Below are 21046 nucleotides of genomic sequence, written 5' to 3' on the forward strand. Positions count from 1 at the left end.
GGTTATGCCAGTCGCTAGTACTGGGATTGTTCGATAACAGCTCCTCATAATAGTCAATGACCTTTCATGATTAATTACATTAACTGTCGTTTTGCCGTATTCTGCTCCCGACCACTTCGGGTGATGAGGATGTATGTGTTTCGTGGTCCATGGTCGAGGCACAATGAGCATAAAGCAACAGTGCCACGAAGTTCCTAGAAGCTCAACCAGGAGCAGGAATTGATGAAAGTATTCTATATATAGGCTATAGAACCCTTCCTTGTGTTAAGTCCACTAGATATTCAACACACAAACAGGCATCTGTCGTGTGTGGTCAATGGCTCTAGGACAAAATATTGCGAAAAGGTACGAAGTAAGATAAGGTAGCTAGCAAGCCTTGCACCATTATGAGTATCCTAACCTAATTCTGTATGCCAGTGGCACAGATCTTGATTCTATCGCCGGATGGATAAGCTACTAGTCTCCCATCAGGTGAGAATGTTAAGCTGTTGCAATTTTTACCCCAATAACCCTTGAGTGTTTGCGCCGCGCCCGTGGAAACATCCCAAAGCCTAACGGTTCTATCATCAGATCCTGATGCCATCATTGTGCCATTCGGTGAGAATGCTACAGCATTCACAGGCTTAGAATGGCCAGCCAGAATTTTCATCATTATACCCGTGCCAGTTTGCCAAAGCCTGACTGTCCTATCACTAGATCCGGACGCCACCACTGCCCCATCTGGTGAGAATGCCATAATATTAATTCTCTCGCGATGGCCACTCAATGTTGAACACATCATGCATGTAGTAGTGTCCCAAAGAGTAATATCCCTTTCAACTACACATGCAAGTATTGACTCATCTGGTGAAAATGTCATAGAATTCACCTTTTCAGCCGAGGTTCCTCTTAGCGTTTGGAATGTACCTGTAGCATTGTTCAAAAGCCTGAGACCGGCATCATGAGTTCCAAATGCCACCATTCTGCTATCTGGCGAGAACTCAACTGCGGTCAGGTGACGGTATGTGTCATTCGATATTCTGTGTATATTGCCTGTGGCACTATGCCAGAGCTTGTAATCTCCATTGAGAGATTCGGACGCCACTAGGCTTCCATCCGGTGAGAATCTGATAGTGTTCACAGGGCCAGAATGGCCATTCAGTTCAACTTGCATTGTGCCTTTAGTAGTATCCCAGAGCCGGACTGTTTTATCCCGTGACCCAGATGCCAGTAGTCGTCCATCTGGTGAGAATACTATAGTATTCACACGGTCGGAGTGTCCATTAAGCACGAAAGTTGTTATACCTCTGTTGGCATCCCAGAGTCTAACTTGATTGTCCAAAGATCCAGAGCCTATAGTTTTCCCATTTGGAGAGAAAGAGACACACTCTACCAGACCGGAATGTCCCTTCAGTGTAGTGTGGCTGAACTGTTTGATATTATTGTTTCGGACTGGCTCTCGTCGTCTTATCTTGTCCATAGGCGATTGGATCGGGGTTTTCCCACATTTTTCAGTAATGTGTAGCGTGGCAGTTCCGCTCGATAATCTCAAGACATCCAAAGATACAAATTTTTCATTGGCGGATAAAATATGTGTGCTCTTCTCTGGAGCTGAGTCGTCCTCTAGGCGATCTTGGTTTCTGGTATGATTTGGTCTGGGTGCATCTCCATGTTCTAATGGTATTTGCTGAGACAATTTCTTTACCTCCTTGACCATATCCGGATCTTGAGCCAATACATCAAGTGTGTGAGCTGTGGTAGTATTTAATGTGGGACTAGAGCTCATTGTGTTCCGCTCTTGCGTTGTCGGGAGATGGTTGCTCGGATTGGTGGAAACTGTAAGGATAAGCTCTTTGGCGTACGCGGCTGCCGCTGTCGCTGCATATAGTTGCCATTCCTTATTCTTGTGAGAGTCGGCGTAGTCACTGATACCGCGAATGACTAGACATGAAATAATATTCATGATCCCTGCTGCTTCCATCTCCACACAGCATACCCTAAGGTCTTTAGCTAGCTGATCTCGTCGTCTGCTATCTTTCATAACTTGATTTGCCGATGCAATCCGTCCATAGTGGACGACAGGGTCATTGTTTCTTCTTAAAGAACGGCGAATTGTTTGGGCTGGGTCACACTCTTTACATGTATCACCATTTCTGTGAGTGTAGTCTGCTCGAAATAAGCGATCCTCCTGCTCCGGTCGTGCAAATCTCGCATTTTTAGCCTGGACGTGCGAAATGAATTCAGGAACTTGACTGCATTTCCAGTAGTCAAAGGATCGAAGTTTTGAGACGGCAGTCAACAAGATCTCTGGTGGCCGGTTAAGCATACCAGTTGGGTGGAAATGTCCACCGCTCAATGTTTTACCAAAATCATATTGTATCACGCCTCCACAGCCTTCTTCTGGCAGGCTCACCACAATATCACCTAGTCGAATATCTAGACCGCTGCTTGGCACCCCTCCCCCAATACCGACCATTAAACCAAATCGGATGGAGGGGAAAGTGGTACGCAGTTGTACTGCTACGGTCGCAGCATGGGTGATGCCATATCCGCCACTTGGTAAACACGCAATAATAACGTTGTGCTTTCCGATATTTCCGAGGATATATGTATTTTGGTCTGGCCACGGGATCTCCAGGTCTGGGTGTATTTTGTCCATCATTAGGCACGCAGCTGCTACCTCCAAAGGCAAGGCGCATATCCACCCAACCGTGTAATCGTGCCGAGACAGTGTTGCCATGACTCTTATCAAAATGCGTACACTTTGACAGCAAGTGTATGTCTTGTTTTAGGATATTATAACTGAAAGCATAAGAACAAGGTTCGGAATTCTGACATTAGAAAAGTAAATGCCAAGTGAGGGGAATAAATAGCAACGATGGCAAGGCTGCGAGTTAGGCACAGTCACATGGCCATCTTAGTGTTTAGATAAAGTGAGCTAAAGCTGCAAGGCTGGAGCAATCTATTATCATAGAAACTAGAAGAAGCCAGGATTTCATTTAATTTATTATTGTTTCAATCCATTATAATTAATGTCTTTATCAATAATCTCCAGCATTTCTGTAATCAAGAATTTCTAGAATCAAATCATTTTTTGTCGAGTTACTATTAAACCGCGTTTTAGTAAAGCCAGGTGTGATAAATTATAATATAGTATATCCTAAGCACCATTACTCTGAGTTTAGCATAGATAATAATTTAGATAATAATTATAATAATAGTTACATGTCCATTTCATCCATAGAAAACTTCTTCTACATATTAAAGCAAAGGAGTGATTATCTGTACTCTGACTTGGCCAAATTAAAGAAGACAGCTGCCCGCACTGTAGAATAAGACATGGCTACTTTAATTACAATTAAATGTATAAGAGGTTATTTCGAAAGGTGTCTGTGAGTATTGTTCTTCGGATTCCAGCTCGGCCAAAGTGTACCACCTCCTACCTCCTATCTAGGACGATTCAACCAGCAGAAATGCCACCAACAGCAGCTATCTCATCAAGAGCTGCATGACGCATAAAATTATGCTTCTTACTATTGAAGCTGTTCAGAAAGACCAATTTTCTAGTATTCATGAGGCTGTAACTTTTTAACAATATTTCTCGAACTACTCTCCACGCTCGTTTAGCTGGATGAGGCTTTACTAAAGAAAGATATACTAATTCAATACCCGTCAAATATTATTAAGAAATGGAAAAGTATCACTCGTTGACTAAATTCTATTTCGCGATAAGCAAGGCACTCCCCAACCATCTGAAGTCACTGGACCAATGATGATCGGAGGATACCGTAGAGACGACTGCTTTGATTCACGCGCGGGAGATCCCTGCCGATCAGAATAGTACGGAGCACCAAATAGAGAGTGTGTATCTACAACCTGCCTGTCAAACATCAAGCATAACTGCATTATTTAAACCCAGATCCATCTACAACAATATTAGCTGCTAATTAAATTTGGTACCAGATATAACCCTAAAAGCAATGTGTTGCGCTTGGGGCATCAATCATGCAACGGTGAGGATGGACCTTGTCGAGGATTTGGCCAGCCAAGCACTTGATCACACGCATCTTCCTATCAAAATCCTTCCTAGCATAGATCCTAAGTGCCTACTGTGTTTATTCCTTCGTTTCATCCAGGCTACCCCTGCTATCAGCAAAACGGCCATCCGGCGGAGACTTTCCCGAGGAAAATGAAATACAAGGAAGGCCCCGAAGATGCGCTTGTGGAATGTCCTCACGACCAACAGAATACACTCGGTACAGCGGACTCTGATACCATCCCTCTTTCTCAGCGTCAACCGTCCTCAAAAGTCCTACATCACAACCCACACCTGCGAACCCGCACCCCGCAATCTGCCATCCTGGCACGGTTTCGTTCCACCGTGGCGAGCGCATTATCTAACCTGTTCGACAAACATTCCGACGGCCCATTTTATCACGTACACCTTCCCATGCTCACCTGGACGGACTGCGAAGGTGGCGCAAAAATGTTTGCCGCCCCGACGCAGCGGTCCAATCTTGTCGATAAAAAAATGACAGACACCTACTTTGGTTTCCGAAAATGGCTCAATGTCTCTGGAGTCTTCCATGCAGAGGGGTTTGTGCAAGGGCTCGATCGCAGCTGGACATGAGGTCCCTGCTGGAGAGCCGAACGAACGGATAGTAGCCGTCATCTGGATGAGTTTTCAATGCTCAAGGTGGCACTGAATTACATTGACTCCCTCTAGCCACTATCCAATTTTATGGAGGAGACGCTGCGCAGTGCTTTCTTGCGTTTGAAGACCAGTCTCGCCGGATAGGAAATACTAGTCCAACCGGAGTCCGATGAGCTTCTTCAACGCTGGGACACGCTATTATCGCCCAATTGGCCGCGCATCACTTCTGCCTATGCGACGAAGCTTCTCGCGTGCCTTCGTGCTGCAAAATGCAACATCCCGACAGCAAGAGTACAAGATGTCACACCAGAAGAAGAAAAATACCTCTGCGACCACTCCATCTCTGCGGTCTTCTTAACGCACTTCCCGACTCAGATCTGGCTTTTCCAAGCTGCCCAAGCTGCCTAAGCTGCCAAAGGCACAAGCGAAGCATCGCTATCACAGGACTCCCCGCCTGACTGACAATTGAGTCATTTGATCCCCTCCTAACGGGAATCGGTGAGGTGTGCAGCGGTGGTCTAAGGGAACACCGTCAGGATATATTGGTTGATAGTATGCGCAAGAAGCGGTTCCTACGGGAATAGGAACCTGGCCCTGTGCCAGAAAGGAATGCCTCGGCGGATGCGGAGCCTTATCCTTACCTCCATCCTGGGGAAGAACTACAGTCAGTTGAATGGTTCGCTGATTTGCGCCGGTTGGGGACGTCGCCGCACGGGGGATTTGGTATTGATTTTGAGCGATTGCTGCAGTATTTGGCAGGGGCTGAGTCGGTTAAAGAGGGTATCTCTTTTCCGAGATACTTTGGAGTGTGTGGGTGCTGAGATGGTGTGGACTGTGTGAAATGCGGATACAGGTCCTAGCAGAGATTCGTCTTTCCAAACTTTTTATTTGCAGAGGTCTCATCTGAAACAAGATTTGATCAGAAATGGGGATGATATTTATTGGTTTGCTACTATATACTGATATACAATAGAATCTATAAATAAAGGAGTGACTGGTTGAGGAAAGGAATGCAACCGATGATACAAATACCACTACAAGCGCCGATGGCGGGTGAAAGGCGGACCCTGACAAGGCACCACAACCCACACACTCCGGTATCACGGCCCGAACAGTAGCAGTCTTACCAACAGAATTATCAAGACAACTTGCGAAAAACATAAGAAAGGAAAAGGAATAGTCAAAAGAAATAGAAATAGTCAGCAACAGCTGTGCACGCGAAACGTATCAGCTTTTCGAGTCTGACCTTAACCACTCGGCCACACCGACTAATATGAAAGATTACAGCGCAAATTTCTCTAATTAATAGCCAGCGTTATACTCAAAGCGTCTATACTAGCTAAACCTTAGCCATAGAGGCCGAAATTGATATTACAACCTTGAGGTCAAATCGTCAACATTTAGTCAGTTGGACTGGGACTAATAGTAGCAGGTCAAAACTTTTCCGCTGGCGAATAAAGCCCGCCTTTGGATGACTTATTCCCCAGTTTGCCTTGGCTAAGGTAGTTGGTTTGGAGAAAGTCGACGGTTTTCTCGGTATCAAGACCTCGTTCAGCGACGTAATGCTTTTCGATGAAAGCAACGGTGTCAAGCCCGACAGCTGCAGTAATAACATAATCAGCGTAAAATACGAAGCTAGCAAGGTGCAGGGCATGGCATACCATCCATCATCTCGCAAGGCAGCGTCTTCCCCTTTATAAACATCTCAGTCCATAGAGAGTCAATCTCACTTGGCGTAGAAACATCCTCAGCCAGAATCGTTAGAGTTTCGCGCTTAACAGCCGCCCACAGACGGTTGAAAATGAACCCAGTAGACTCCTTCCTCGCAATGTAGGGCTTAGTGGCCACTCCCTTCGAGCGCTCAGCCATAAATTGAAGGATTGACGGCTCTGTAAGCCCATCCGTCATCAGCTCCACAACCATGACCTGTGGAGGCATGTAGTAATGCATGTTCAAGATACGGGACTTGGTTGCTTCCGACACTTTTTCCAGCATTTCCGAGGAGCGATAGGAGGATGAGTTGGTTGCCAAAATGCAGTCTGTCGGAGCATGTTTCTCCAGCTCTGCGAAGGTGTCGATCTTGAGTTGGAGCACCTCAGGAACACACTCTATAACGAGCCACGCATTCTCGATCGCCTGCGCCAGATCCTCGAATGCTGTAATGGGGCCAGGCTTGGCTCCGGTGTGTACTGCATATGAGGCGACATTTTCGTTTACATAGGTGATGCAGTCGGCGCGCTGCTCGGGGCTCGGGTCACGGACGTGGACGTTGTAGCCTGCTGATGCCCAAATGCAGGCTGCGTAGTTGGTTAGCCGTGTCCTGTGTTGTTTGCCAACCTAGGGTCAGGATTTTATACCAATGCGACGTCCCAAAACACCACCACCGAGAACTACTACAGGGCGCTCGCGGTAGTCCTTCGGTGCTTGCCAGGTCGAAATCATTGTTGCAGGTATGGATGGTATAATGTTCTTTTGGATTGATATTCCGATTGAAGGTGGGTATGAAGTTTGGCTTTAGTGCATCTAGAAAGGGCTCATTGAAATATATGGCAGGGGTATTTCATTTCTTTTAACTAATGCCTGACGTAGCAACCTCATCCAGTCCTTTTCCAGGAATGGCAATGCGTGGTTCTACATACGTCAAGTGTGTCCTTGTCCCGAGTTAACCGTGGCTTCTGAACCACCGAGGGTATCCTTGCTAGCGCGGTTTCGAAAATCCTCGGAGCTTTCAAAATCTGTGTTCCAGATTTCCCTGGTGTACCTGAGTTTCCTTGCTTGCGTGTTGCCATCTTCAACACCGCTGCAGCCGGTATAGATGGAAAGTTTACCTCGGAAAAGCACTCGTTTCCTGCGTTCCGATTGGTCGATACGGATTTGATTTGTGGGTGCTCGGCATGCCGACACACTTCACCTCGGAGAATTTCAACCAAGGTAAGTGGGCTTCTTTAAGGAAAAAGTACACGCATACTCCTACTTGTTAAGGTAAGGTCAACAATTTAAGCTAGTCTGCTTTCTACACTAATACTGTTATTAATGCTTCCCAAGCGTAACGCTCTCCTAATGTGGGAACAGGGTAAATTGAACGCCTCTTACAATCATACCTCGCATTTTAACGGAATCATGTCTCGCTGTCTGTGTATGCGCAATGATTTTTCTATTGATCTAATGATGTATCTTTAATGGTGCACATAAGTGTCAGTTAAACTACAATATCAATGGATTCCAAAATTACTGAGGCTCAGAAAGACCGCATTTTAGGAATGAAGGAAGCTAAATGAAAATATATAAGCTAAAGTGGTTTTACATACATAATTTGAATAGATGCAGATACAGGAAAACAGCTAAAGAGAATATTCTAAAAAGAGAAGATCTGATCCGTCATCTTCGCGACCGCTCCTGGAGCTTGGAATCCCAGACCAGCCAAACCTTTCTTTGCGGCATTGACCATGCCAGGAGGGCCACAAAGCATGATTCTGGTATCTGGACCAGGCCCAGGCAGCCTTTCACGCATCACATCCGGCGTTACATAGCCCTTGCCGTACTGCCAGTCGTTTGGTGGGTGGTCCAACATGTACCAGATCTTCAGCGATTTCGGATAGGCTGATGCGAATGCTTCCAGCTCAGTACGTAGGAGAATATCATCTTCCGTACGATTGGCGTAAACCAGGGAGATCTCAGTGGTGTCCTTGTCGTCTTCGCAGATTGCGCGAATAAGCTGGAACATAGGCGTGATTCCTGTGCCGCCAGCTATCATGCCGATCTTTTTGCAGAGATTCCTCTTGTATCGCATTGCACCCTTGGGGCCACGAAAGAGGACCTTGTCACCGACCTCAAGGTTGGCAAGGTACTGGCCTGTGAGCAATCCATCTGGGTAGCACTTGATTACCAGCTCCAGTCTACCCAAGTCGAGGTTATTCGACGTTGGAGTGTATGATCGAGACACGGATTGGCCGTTGACAGTTGCTTTGATAGCGACATGTTGTCCGATGGGCAGACCAACCACATCGCCTTTGCGAGGAAGTTGAAAGACGAAGCGATAGACATTGGGAGCGAGCAGTGTCTTCTCCACCAGTGGTAGGGCCTTGTATTCTTTCGGTTGGAGGAAGCCAGGGATGAGGTGGGGGTCTTGCTGGTGAATAGTCTTTCTCTTGACCCGAGGGGGATACTTCGTGAAGCCCGACTCGATCTCTGTGAGCTTCGAGAGGCGAGACGCGACTATGCCGCCTAGTACGGCACAGATACAGGCCGTGGCGGCTGCCCCAGTAGCAAAACCCCCATGAGGTAGGGATGGGGAAAGCTTGATGGAAGACAGGGACGGCAGGCTGGGCAGAAGCTCAGCCAAGTGATGAAAGTCGAGATGTGGTCTCAGAGCTTTAGACCCAAGATAAAGTGAAGCAACTGAGCCAACACCGAGACCAACAGTACGAGTAGCATCCCAGCTAACCTTTCGCTCAGGTGAAGACACCGGAGGTGGCTGGATAAGTCTGACAGCTGTGGGGGCCTTGTATTCCACCGCATCTTTCAGTGTCCCGATCAGGAAGGATTCGAGAATCTCGCTTGCATCCTCCGAATGGCCAACATCTTCATACGCCGCCGTTGCATCTTGACCGGCAACATCAATTAAGAGATCAGCACCGCCAGGATGATCTTTTACGTAGCTTGTGACATCGTACACTAAGCACATTAGCTTTCTGATATCACGGATAAACAGTAGATTAAATGCTCACCTTTGCCGTGAATAGCAACCCATAAGTCGATCTTGCTGTTATGTTTGCCAACCTCCTCTAAAGAGAATGTTTGCATAGCTGTGGTTTTTGCAATGGTGGGATTATGACAAGCTTTGTGAAGGGCGTATGCGGAGGGGAATGCTTGTGGCGCTTGACAGCAAATTAGATACGCGTTAAGAATGATGACCTGAGGTTCTATTTGTATGCGAAGATTTTTCGAAACACACCTAATCTACTGAGTCCACAGCATACCTGTGAGTGTGGATACTACCGATATAGTTGGCCTTCAGCATTCCGAGGATAAGCTTGCCGGTCTGGCTACTCATCCGTCCCAGATGCCATTCGTTCCGAACCTCGGATGATGACAAACAGTTCCGAGGAATAACCACGTCACGCTGTATACGAACCTTTACACCACAACTGCACTACCGCTTGAGGACCTAGACTGCCTGTGGGTCGAGCAGAAATTGGCGGAGCATCGGTGTTATTGAAGGAGGGCCCACCGTTGCGAAGATATATAAGTGTCACGCCATGCAAGGCTCAAATCTGAGGACTTAACACCAGCCGGGTAACTATACTTTCAACAATGCCTTCGCAAACGTTCTATCTTCTGGGAGAAAGCCCATCGTCAGCAAAAGAGATTCAGATCGATCCATCCGCGACTATCGATGACCTGAAGCACTTGATTGCAGCACACTTTGCAATTGTTGAGCCAAGCGGTCGGTAGCCCCTTCGGCAGAGGAACGCTACCCCCACACCAGCCTTCGCTCATGCCACACCCCCTGCCTACTTGATAAGGTAAGGCTTGCTTTCTGAAGCAGGCTGAAGCATCCTTGCCTGAGGTAGTAAGTTACTGCCTAGGGTGTTGCTGTGCTGCCTCAGACTCAAGCAAGACCAAAACACCAGGCAGTGGGATTCTGCGTGCTTCCCAAAGCAAGCCTTATCTAGTACTACCTTGAAACACATATCTCTCCGTCGCCTGGCTAGCCAGAAGCAGTTTATCGTTTTTGGTCTAGCGGATAGTGCTTCGACATAGTAGGCGGCAGTGTGTGGCATTAGCAGAGTCTAGTGTGGAGGAAGCGCCTCCCTTTCCCCAATCAACCTCTTAACCAGTCCAGTTCTGACGTATGGTATCTAGGAATTGGCTTCCAGGGTTATGATGCTGCCCTAAGCGAGCTCTCAGAGGTGCTGGCAGCACCGGGTCCTCTACCGCTTACGATCGACGGACATGCCGTGCGCGAACCTCCCTGTCCCAGGGAATTACCTTTCGTTGGCACCTTTTTCGAAGTTTACCCCGACCATCTCGGAAACCATCAGCGTCTATTTGAACGATATGGCCCCATCGTGAAAACAAACAACTTGGGTCGTGTCACCTACCAGACAAATGATCCAAAAATAGCTGCAATTGCATTTGCTGAGTCAGATTTCTTTACCAAGAAAATTAACGAAGCTCACCCACTGGCTGGGCTCAAGACCCCCTCCGCTGGCATTTTTCTTGGAGATACTGATACCGAGGAATGGAGAGTCGCTCACAAGTTCTTGCCTCCGGCGTTGGGTCCGAAGGCGGTCCGCCACTACGCCCCAACGATGCAGAAGACAGTCGAAGACTCGTTCAAGGTATTTGATGCGCTGGATGAGCAGGGTGAGGCTTGGAACGTATATCAATACATGCTCAAGCTGGGCTCTCAGGCAGTTGGAAAGCTCGTTCTGGGGCTCGACTTTAAGCATTTCGAAGCACCGGATGCTCCTGTTCACGAAATGGTCCACAATATCGCCGAAATGCTTTCTCTCAATAAGAAGGTTACCTCCATGGGCAATTGGTATGCTGGACTGCCATTTGGTGATCCCAAGCGACTCCGCAGCTTGAGGACCAGCATCGAGAATATGGTAGCGGAGTCAATGGAGGCGGCTTCACGAGGAGGCCACGAGGATTTGCCTTTGCAAGACGCTGCTTTGAAAGCTGACAACATGGTTGGTAAGTCCAAACGCCAATTCCAGATGTATGTCCGTTGGACAGACCATGAAAGCTGACTTGTAGCAGACTATGCCATTCGTGCAACCGACAACAAGGGCCAGAAGTTGCCACAGTCGAGTCTGACATGGGCCCTTGTCGTTGCCACTGCTGCTGGTTTCACTACTACAAGCTCCCTTTTATCCTGGCTCATTTATGGTCTCTGTGTGTACCCAGGCATGCAGGAACGACTTCTCCAAGAATTGGTTGATCATGGATTCGACGAAAATACCGAAATCACAGCGGATTTCACGGATAAACTGGAGTTTCTCGATAAGTATATCAAAGAAACGCAACGCCGGCACAATCCATCTTTCCAACCGGGCCGAACAGCAAAGGTTGACCTGGTTCTACCAGGAGGGTATAAGCTACCTAAAGAGTCAGTCATAGTGCCTGCACTGCACCATATCCATAATCATCCTGATCTTTGGGACAACCCTGCTCGTTTCAACCCCGACCGCTGGGATACCGAGGAGGTGAAGTCTAGGCACAAAGCGGCATATATTCCCTTTGCAATGGGCCCGCGTATGTGTATAGGGTTCAACTTTGCACTCCAGGAGGTCAAGGTCTTTTTGCCCAAGTTGGTGTACCGTTATAAGTTCTCCATGGAGGACAACGGGCCCATCGAGTACGACCCCATGTTCCAGCTGATCAGGCCTAATAATCTGTACGTACGCGCAGAACGGCGGGTGAGATGGCCGCCAAAGTCGAGGGCAACAGCAGCATAGACTTTACGCCTGTACATAGCTTGAAGGCATTTCACATAGATTCCATGCACTTTGACAGTTTGCCTATTCCGACTCTTTCTGTACTTCACGTTGCAATATATCCTTTGTCAATCTTATTTTGGCAGCATTAGCTAGTTGCAGTAAATTAGAATTATTTTCTTTTCACTTTTTTGTTATTGTTCTTTTCTTATACTTCTAGCACCATGTACGTAGATATCTGTTGATTGACGGCAGTACTTGTATTAAGTACGGGATCTAAGACCACCATGCAGAAGTGAGCTACAAGGCCCCGACAAGCCTCCATCTTGGTGGTCCTTTAGAGCTTACCATGGTTAGTAGCAGAATAACTGCAAGAGTCTCAATGATTAGTGCATCCGGAAAGCTTTTAGGCTTCTTGTGGATAAGTAAGCTGTGAAGAACGTAGTATACAGGTAGTAATGTCTTACATTCATGAGCAGTCTGATAGTTCTAACAGTTGTAGTCTGTATTATTGAGGTTGATTATACAACAACTACAACATAATATATGTACTTTACCGTGCCCGTACCGCCCGCACTCATTTATGTTGTCAACAGTACCACAAAGACCATCAAATTCGGGTTAGATCATCCAGACGACTTTTTCTACGCAATTCCTCAGAGTAGTCCGTCCGCTTTCCGAGTACTTAATTAACGTCTGTGAAGCAGTATGCTAGATGTAGGTTATCTTATTTATGAGTAATATCACATACGACCACAGGGTGTGGAAAATAGGGCTTCCCGTCCGCTCAGCCGTACTCAAGCCACACGCCGGGAGGTTAGTAGTTGGGTGGGTGACCACCAGCGAATCCCTTCTGTTGTATGTATTCTTCTCCTTTTTTCCATCTTCTTTTTGTTTGTTTGTTTTTTCTTTTGGGTAGGGGGGTTAGTTGCTGACCAACGTTGAGAAATGTCGTCTATCCTTATGGTGAACTTTGGTGGTGGACTTAGATGGGATCGATATAGACTTCGAAAAGTTTGTAGCATTTAGGCCGCGATGATATAAGTGACTATCTGCTTTGAAGTGAAAGTCCGTAATGCATCCCAGATACATACTGTACTAGTCCATTTTGCATAGTAATGGCTCAAGTTCCGGTCCACGTATCCCAGAAATTGAATATAGACGCTTCATCCATGAGCAGATCGACGAAAGCATCCGCCGAAATATCATTATAACCCGGCGCATTTATGGCCCCGATCTCCGCTGTCCCCATAACATCACCAGTTTCTTCCAATCGCGATGTATCGGTTAGATTATGGTCGGCGCCAGCATCAGGGTATCCTGGTAAAGTAGTCTCTGTATTCTCTGGAAAGAGCAGCTGGATGGCCCTTGCGAAGATCGCGCGGTATATGGACGCAACGGTGTATGTTTTTTGAAGTTCTTCCATCACCATCATGCACATACTAAGTTTGTTGAAGCGAAGTCGTTTAGATAAGGAGTTGCCAATCTTGCAGTTGAGGAGGTTGGTTTGCATTGCTGGGACTAGGAGGGGAGGTCTATTGAACAGAGTCATCAGTAATGGCATTGCTAGACATTAGAGGGGGGTGGAATGGTACTTACGTCATGGGCCCTGAAAATTCAAGCAGGCCGTCTTGGGCCATAGCTTCGACGACAGTGTTTGTGTGAGAAGCTGCTGCGTCGGCCTTCAGTCGCATACGATGTGTCCAGCCTTCTTTGTCAACTGGGTCGAGGTCTTTCGGTAACGTAGTAATAAACGGCCGATAGAATGATCCCGCAAGTGCACTAAAAAAGTTATTATCCAGTCGGTTCCCCAGTCTCGTTCAGGAAGATGATTCTCACTGGTAGTGCAACTGGAGGTGGTAGATGCCGAAGATAGCAACACGAGATAAACTCGGATCGTCTTGTTCTGGAACAGTGCATTGGGATATCTTGATCTCCATGTCATTGACATTTTTTAGCGACGGCCTAGGCTTACTCGCCTGGTAGTGCATGCTAATCACATCGCCTAATATAGCACTGATTTCCAGATACTTAACCCAATGGCTGGCCAATACCTTCAGGTTTTCTGGTAGGTAGGATGTCATCTGCGGAGACAGGCCTACAACATCGCTCAGAAAGTCATCAACGGATGGCTTTGGCGTATCACAATCGTGGAGGTTGATTCGCAACGGTCTGCCCAAGGTCAGGCTCAACCATCGATCGCGCGAAAAGCAGGACCACCATAATCTTCGCCAAAGGTGTCGCTGGCGATCCGTGATCGAGGAATTGTATGTGGATAGATCTGGGTCTCGATGGAGGCCTAGCATTTGGCAGAAGCTAATGGCAATGCCCATCCAGTACCATGGTTGTGTGTGTTCATCCGCTTCGGAATGCCAAAATGCCATCAGCAACGATGCTTGCAGTAGAATTATCTTATCCATTTTCCCTCCGTGATTGTACATGCACTTGTCGTGGACCGGATATTAGCAACCAGAGTCTAGTCGGCTTATCGGATAAGCACTCACGTTTGCCCGAGCATACATCGCGGCCTTCATCTCTTTGCGCGATCCGTACCCTTCCTGCTCGTATACCTGGGGAGGAATAAACTACGAAATGTTGTCAGCTGAGCTGAAATCTCAGCTACCAGTGCGATGCTTACGTTCGACGCCACAAAGAAGATGCACCAAAATATCAAGACGTTGTTTTCCGGTAATCGGGCAGTGCGGTGGTGTTCGAGAATCACGTCTGGCTCAAGGATTGGCATGATCGGATGCACGTGATGGAAGTAGGCTCGTAAAAGACTATCGCATGTTGCGGGGGCTGGCATTGTGAATACACCCTTGCTTTCGAGATACTTCTTATCCTCTTCGGCGAGATGTACAGCCGGACTCGACGGCACGAGGAAATGTTTTGACAGTGACTGGTCAGACAAGCAGATTTCCAAAGCAGATGTTGGCCCAGTTCCTGCTCCTAAAGAAGGGATTAGTGTCAACTAAGCTGGTATTTGCATTTAGGCTAAGCCCTTACCGGAGTAGAAAGGCACTCCGCCTGCTCTTCGAGGTTGTCCCAACGCAGCAGCAGCAATCTCGAGCCCGTATCGCTCCTCACTTTCTGCATTATTTGGCAGCAAAGGAGTCTCCCTCCTCGATATAAGATCGGTCTCGTAGCGGTTTATTGTCTCTCGGGGATGGTCAGAAGCAGGCGATGAAATATCCTGAGGCCGGGTGGCGCGGTTCACCCCCGGCAGGGCGTTGTTCGAAGGGGTGTGAAGATGCTGTACTCTAGAAGTCCGATTGCGACGAAGCCTAAACAAGGTCAGTCTGATATCCGAGCTACGATGGTAGGGTTATCAATTTGCGACCACCTTTCCTGTCTTTTCGGATCCACGACACATTGGGTGTTATCCTGTGCACACCCGATGCAGGGAACACCGGTAATGTTGAGGCTGCATCTCACTTTGCGATTTCTGCAGGTCTCACAAGCGATCGTTGATCGCTGATGGCGCCTAGGAGTTGATTTCTGTTGGCTGGTGGGCATTCTAGCGTCTGCTTGTCAGTGATCTGGTGTCTGCGATCATCCGAGGAAGCTGTGACTGGGGCAGGAATCATGATGTGTCAGACAAACACTAACCTCGGAAGTGCGTTGGAATTGTGCGCGTTCCGATTGGACAAACAATTACCGTCGTGGGGCACAGCACGGCATGCCGAAAATGGGCCGGGGGACTCGGGAATCTCGGCATGTCAGGTCAGTGGCATTTACTATTAGGACTCCACTTGTAATCCAACGGATTTTTCAGCTAGCCATTTTTTTACTATCGCTAGCTGCCGTAGATAGTTAGGAAACATCTACCTGTTTCATTCTGACGCACTTCGATTGCGTCCCTACTCAAGTAACACATTCCCTGGTGCCTCGGAAAATGGCCTTGTGCATAGCCTTAGTAGAGCTGGTATTATTAGTACTTTCTTAGAGATATCCTGGAATTAGCCATGGTAGCTCTAGGGAACCATCAAATTAGACGCTAGTTGGGGTCTTGTAACTCACGTTTACATGATAGTCTTAGAGCCAGTTCTACTAGTACTGCCGTTAAGGAATATGTATATATATGTACACCAATGCAGTTAAGAGAATTTGACTTCGACTAGATGCTGAAATAATATTACGAACTATGTGTGTGTCAATATGAACCTTTACTTCTATAATTTAAGCGTCGCGTACCATGCCAGAGTCGATACTATCTAACTTACCTTCTCAGCATGGTTAGTAGCTTTGTATCTTCTTTCCTACTACAGCTCATATGTCATCACACGGAAAATTAGAGAAAGTGATGGCTCTATCGTTAAGATATAAAACCAGAGGTTCTTTACCCTCTTGTATATTAACCTAAGGGGTCGATAAGAAAAACAATCAATTAAACTAACTACTTAGAAAATCTCTTGTTAACTTGGCCAGAGACAGCAGGAGAAAAGAATAATGAATGAAAATAATGCTTCGTAGATCTCCTATACCTTTTCCTCATGGCACTGGGCGAAAACAATCTCTAACTATTCAATGTTTATAATTCGCTGCCAGTAGCAGTGTCTTGCTTGGCTGCATTATGTAGCCATAGCGATTATCTGGTTGTAATTACTATAACTATCCCTACAAGGAAAGGATTGGATATGGGAATATATCTTAGCACGCTCAAACTGTGATACAGCCGATAATATGCTGTTATCAGACTTGACTAATGCCTTGTGAATCTGCAGAGCTACAAAACTCCTAAATTCATTTGGCCGTTATAGAATCTGTCGAGGTGCCATCAAAGATATATATGCAGGAATACCACGTTATTGTGATTGTTATAATTTCTGCTTTGTATGAATTTAATCTTTCCCTCCCCCGGGTATAGCTCGGACAAGAAGTATCACTAATAGGATGAACTGATTCAGAGTAAATTAGGTTGGTATCGGTGCTCGCAAATTTGTTTAGTGGCTGAACTTGTCGGGTGTACTCAGGCTGATGCGTGGCAAAGTTGAGCAAAGCGGACATATCGGGCAGAAACAGCACTGCGATCAGCAGCCTATCGACGACGCCACCAGGCAAAGACAGAACGGCTACACCGACATTGATGAGAATATGTGTGAAATCAAAATGGGGATGTTATCAAATGGTACAAATCTATACTGAGTTGGCTTTTGAGTGACTTAGGCTAGAATTTCCATGATAACACTATGAAGTGAAGATTGGGCACTGTCGTCATAGGGCGAGCTGCGGTCGAAACGGGAGCTGCGCTAGGACTACACCAGCCAGGCTAAGCCATGGCTGCATAAGTACTCTAGGTAGTAGCCTAGTCGGCGTAGTAGTAGCCGTACTGCCTCCTTTCCAATTCCTGATTGGTAGGCTAGTGAGGCTGAGGCTGACCAGCCTCATTTTTCGAAACAGACCACGGTGCCAATATTTGCTTATCATCTGCCAGTCTCCCAGTTGCCTATACTAGGCATGTCACTGACACTGACCGCCCCCCTCCCGATCACTATTGCCCTTTCATTCTCTCGTTGAGGGGGGATCCTTACTTCTTCTGAGTAAATGCGTACTAGAAAGCTCAACCACCGCGATTACACGGTAGCATGGATCTGTGCGCTTCCCCTGGAAATGGCCGCGGCGGAAGCGATGCTGGATGAGGTGCATCCTGTCCCACCTGTTGACAAATCCGATCAAAACACTTACATAGTGGGGGCAATTCACGAACACAACGTTGTTATCGCCTCCCTACCCTTCGGAGTATATGGTACCATATCCGCAGCGGTTGTCGCGAGCCAACTCCGCGCCTCCTTCCCGTCTGTCCGAATTAGGTTAATGGTCGGAATTGGTGGAGGGGTGCCTGTATCCGACAATTCTTCAACGGAAGATGATATTCGGCTGGGGGATGTGGTCGTCAGCAAACCGTCGGGGACCTCAGGCGGAGTGATCCAGTACGACTTTGGTAAAACCGGTTGAGAAGGCCGGTTTCACCGAATCTCGTGCCTCAATAAACCTCCTCAGATATTGTTGACTGCCATAGCAAAATTGGAAGCCGGTCATATAGGACATGAAAGCAGAATTTCGGATATCCTAGCCGATTTGCAGTCGAGGCAACCTGGTGTAGCTGCCAAGTTCAGATATCCTGGTCCGCAATGCGACCAACTTTTCCCTGCAGAGTATGAGCATTTCGAAGAGAGCAGTACGTGTGAGAGATGCGATCAAAGCAAACTCATTGCTCGACAGGACCGAGCTTCAACACATCCTAAGATTCACTACGGGTTGATTGCCTCAGGAAATCAGGTGATGAAACACGGAATAACGCGAGATCGCCTGGCAGGAGAATTGGATGTCAAATGCTTCGAAATGGAAGCCGCCGGGTTGATGGATCATTTCCCCTGTCTAGTGGTTCGTGGGATATGCGACTATTGCGATTCGCACAAGAACAAGAGATGGCAGCCATACGCCGCGGCTACCGCCGCGGCCTATGCGAAGGAGCTTCTCTCAGTGATCCCGGGCGCTCCCAAGTCTGACGAAGGTGAGTTCGTCATCAGTAATGCTTATGTCCGTATGTTTGATTCAATCACGCTGACCGTCGATCTCAGGTAGAAACGAGCCGTTTCGGGTTCCATTTGACTTGACAGGCATCCCAGTCATGAATGGATTTCTTGGTCGTCGGGGAGACTTACTCCGGTTATGGAATTGTTTACAGCCGGGAAAACGAAACCAGCAAAAGGTAGTGGTCATTCAAGGACTTGGGGGGATGGGAAAGACACAGCTGGCCGTTGAATTTGCCCGACGTCACAAGAACGACTTTACAGCCGTTCTTTGGGTCAATGGGCAGAGCAGAGAAACGGTTCTTCATTCAATGGTATCGATTTTGTCGAGGCTGCCTGGTATACAAGGATTCAAAGATGAATTTGCGGAGGAAAGCATTGAGGAAAAGGCCAGCCATACTCTCCGCTGGCTTAGCATGAATGAAAATTCCAAGTGGCTACTTGTGTTTGACAATGTCGATCATGACGGTGAAAATATTTGCGACTCCTTCCCACCGGCTGATCATGGATCAATTTTGATCACTACCCGCCATGCGAAGCTGGCACGACTTGGTAATTACCAGCAGATTAGGCGACTTCCCACTGAAGAAGCGATGCAGCTTCTGGTGAACTGCTCGGGATATGAGATTGCACGTGAGAAATCTGCCCCAACAGTCAACAACGGTAAGGTCCTCTCTGGAATCTCTTTCCCATTATAGGATGTCAGGAACGGCGAAGTGCTCATATTATATAGAAGCAAAAGACCTCGTCAATCGACTGGGGTGCCTACCCCTTGCTATCGTAATGGCCGGCTCCTACATTCACGGTACCGGAATAAGCTTCCGGAATTACCTGCGCCATTATGAACAGTCGTGGAAAAGAATGCAACAGACGACCACAGCCCACCTCGAATACTCGAACGGGAACCTCTTGACAACATGGAAGATTTCCTACGACGAAGTACGCAAAAGAAATGCAGCGGCTGCGAACTTACTGCTGCTTCTTTCTTACTTCGATAATCAAGACGTCTGGTTCCAGCTAATAAGGAGTGGAAATATTGCAATTTGCAGTATAATCCCCCAGTGGTTCCAAAGTATAGTTTCAGACGAAACAAGCTTTCTCGCCAACGTCAATTTGCTGATTTCATTTTCTTTGGTGGAGTCAAATCCACAATGTTCCAGCTACTCCGTGCACCCCGTGGTTCACGACTGGTGTCACTACGAACTACTGGGCGAACTGGATCAGCCCACGCGTATGCAACTCAGGATGACTGCCCTTGCTGCAATCGGACATGCCGTGCCCTCGGTCGCTGAGAAGCAACACTGGGTTTTGCAGCAGCGCGTCCTCCCCCACGCCAACCGGATGCTGGCTTGTCTTTCAAAGAGCCCTTCAATACCACAGGAGCCGGCACTGATCCAAGCGCTTCATAACTTGGGGCTTCTATACAAAAGTCAACGAAAGCCGAACGAGGCCAAGCAAATGTACCAGCTTGCTCTGACCCGGCTGGAAACTTCGGCAGGACTTAATTACCCCCTGGCGTCCCGACTCCAAATCATCAACAATCTCGCCAATCTTTATCGCAATCAGAAGGAATTTCACCAAGCAGAGAGTCTATATCAGCGTGCTCTGGCTGGATTTGAGGAGACGCACGGACCGCGAAGTGAGTCCATTCTGGCAATTCTTGGGAACCTGGGAAATCTCTACAGCGATCAAAGAAAATTCGCGGAGGCAGAGGAGGTGTATCGCAGAGCATTGATGGGATTTGAAAATGCTCTTGGCCATAGTAGCTCTTCGACGCTCAAAATTGTCCTCAATCTGGGGACTCTTTACACTGACCAAGGTAAATGGAAGGAAGCCAAACAGATGTTTCGCCGGGCAGTGAATAGTCTTCACAGGACTCTAGATTTCAATGACCCGGCAACTCTGACGGTGGTTGTGAACATAGGGGATCTTTGCATCAAATCCGGGAAGTCCAGAAAGGCGAAACGAATCTATGAGGATGCGTTGTTATGATATGAGAAGGCCCTGGGTCCAGAACATGATTTTATGAAAAAGTTAGCACGGAATTTGCAGAGGCTAGGATCTAGATTGAGAAAATCGGGTAGGAGATAGATCAAGAAGAAGGAAAGATATTGTTTGCCATAGCCACAAAGATAGAAGAATAACAATAGAATGAAATAAATAAAGTAGCAGATGAGGAGAATGTGGCTGTGCAAATCCGCATCCTCGAACAGGGATCGGGCAGGTACTTAGTGCTGCATAACAGTCCCAGTTAGGCTGACACGCCACAGATATTGGGCGGTGAAAGTGGAATGCAGCCTGACAGCCTCACAGAGCTAAATGACGTGGACAAGTGTGATCAGCTCAGCCTTTCACTGGAAACTTGAAAGTAAGAGATTTAATAATAAGCGCAGAATATAGCTTAATTATAATAGTATGAGTGCTGAAGTAGTCCA

General features: G+C 47.3%; 7 protein-coding genes and 1 non-coding gene across 8 annotated transcripts; 4 read left to right on the forward strand and 4 right to left on the reverse strand.

Annotated features, from left to right (window-relative positions):
- Positions 1-400: 400 nt before the first annotated feature.
- Positions 401-2719, reverse strand: An08g09430 (uncharacterized protein; the record flags this gene model as incomplete). The annotated part of the gene is made up of 1 exon (XM_059749304.1): positions 401-2719. The coding sequence occupies one exon, from the start codon at positions 2717-2719 to the stop codon at positions 401-403; it is 2319 nt and encodes a 772-aa protein (XP_059606210.1).
- Positions 2720-3318: 599 nt separating this feature from the next.
- An08g09440 (uncharacterized protein) lies at positions 3319-4609 on the forward strand (the record flags this gene model as incomplete). Its single annotated transcript, XM_059749305.1, has 3 exons — positions 3319-3371; positions 3943-3992; positions 4116-4609. The coding sequence occupies 3 exons, from the start codon at positions 3319-3321 to the stop codon at positions 4607-4609; spliced, it is 597 nt and encodes a 198-aa protein (XP_059606211.1).
- Positions 4610-6066: 1457 nt separating this feature from the next.
- Positions 6067-7075, reverse strand: An08g09450 (uncharacterized protein; the record flags this gene model as incomplete). Its single annotated transcript, XM_001393019.1, has 3 exons — positions 6067-6233; positions 6295-6930; positions 6991-7075. 3 exons carry the CDS (start codon positions 7073-7075, stop codon positions 6067-6069), a joined length of 888 nt encoding a protein of 295 aa, XP_001393056.1.
- A 913-nt stretch (positions 7076-7988) lies between these two features.
- Positions 7989-9436, reverse strand: An08g09460 (uncharacterized protein; the record flags this gene model as incomplete). The annotated part of the gene is made up of 3 exons (XM_059749306.1): positions 7989-8714; positions 9078-9307; positions 9361-9436. 3 exons carry the CDS (start codon positions 9434-9436, stop codon positions 7989-7991), a joined length of 1032 nt encoding a protein of 343 aa, XP_059606212.1.
- Positions 9437-9946: 510 nt separating this feature from the next.
- On the forward strand, positions 9947-12553 carry An08g09470 (uncharacterized protein; the record flags this gene model as incomplete). Its single annotated transcript, XM_059749307.1, has 8 exons — positions 9947-10079; positions 10122-10158; positions 10243-10395; positions 10479-11335; positions 11402-12038; positions 12299-12304; positions 12372-12430; positions 12531-12553. 8 exons carry the CDS (start codon positions 9947-9949, stop codon positions 12551-12553), a joined length of 1905 nt encoding a protein of 634 aa, XP_059606213.1.
- Positions 12554-12823: 270 nt separating this feature from the next.
- 5S rRNA lies at positions 12824-12942 on the forward strand. Its single transcript, XR_009468022.1, has one exon. It is a non-coding gene; the product is annotated as a 5S ribosomal RNA (ribosomal RNA).
- A 259-nt stretch (positions 12943-13201) lies between these two features.
- Positions 13202-15665, reverse strand: An08g09490 (uncharacterized protein; the record flags this gene model as incomplete). The annotated part of the gene is made up of 7 exons (XM_059749308.1): positions 13202-13613; positions 13678-13860; positions 13918-14489; positions 14583-14663; positions 14717-15027; positions 15085-15362; positions 15514-15665. 7 exons carry the CDS (start codon positions 15663-15665, stop codon positions 13202-13204), a joined length of 1989 nt encoding a protein of 662 aa, XP_059606214.1.
- Positions 15666-17055: 1390 nt separating this feature from the next.
- An08g09500 (uncharacterized protein) lies at positions 17056-20603 on the forward strand (the record flags this gene model as incomplete). The annotated part of the gene is made up of 5 exons (XM_059749309.1): positions 17056-17174; positions 17889-18019; positions 18098-18592; positions 18660-19274; positions 19345-20603. 5 exons carry the CDS (start codon positions 17056-17058, stop codon positions 20601-20603), a joined length of 2619 nt encoding a protein of 872 aa, XP_059606215.1.
- Positions 20604-21046: the final 443 nt, after the last annotated feature.

This window comes from Aspergillus niger (assembly GCF_000002855.4).
Source record: "Aspergillus niger supercontig An08".
NCBI lineage: Eukaryota > Fungi > Ascomycota > Eurotiomycetes > Eurotiales > Aspergillaceae > Aspergillus > Aspergillus niger.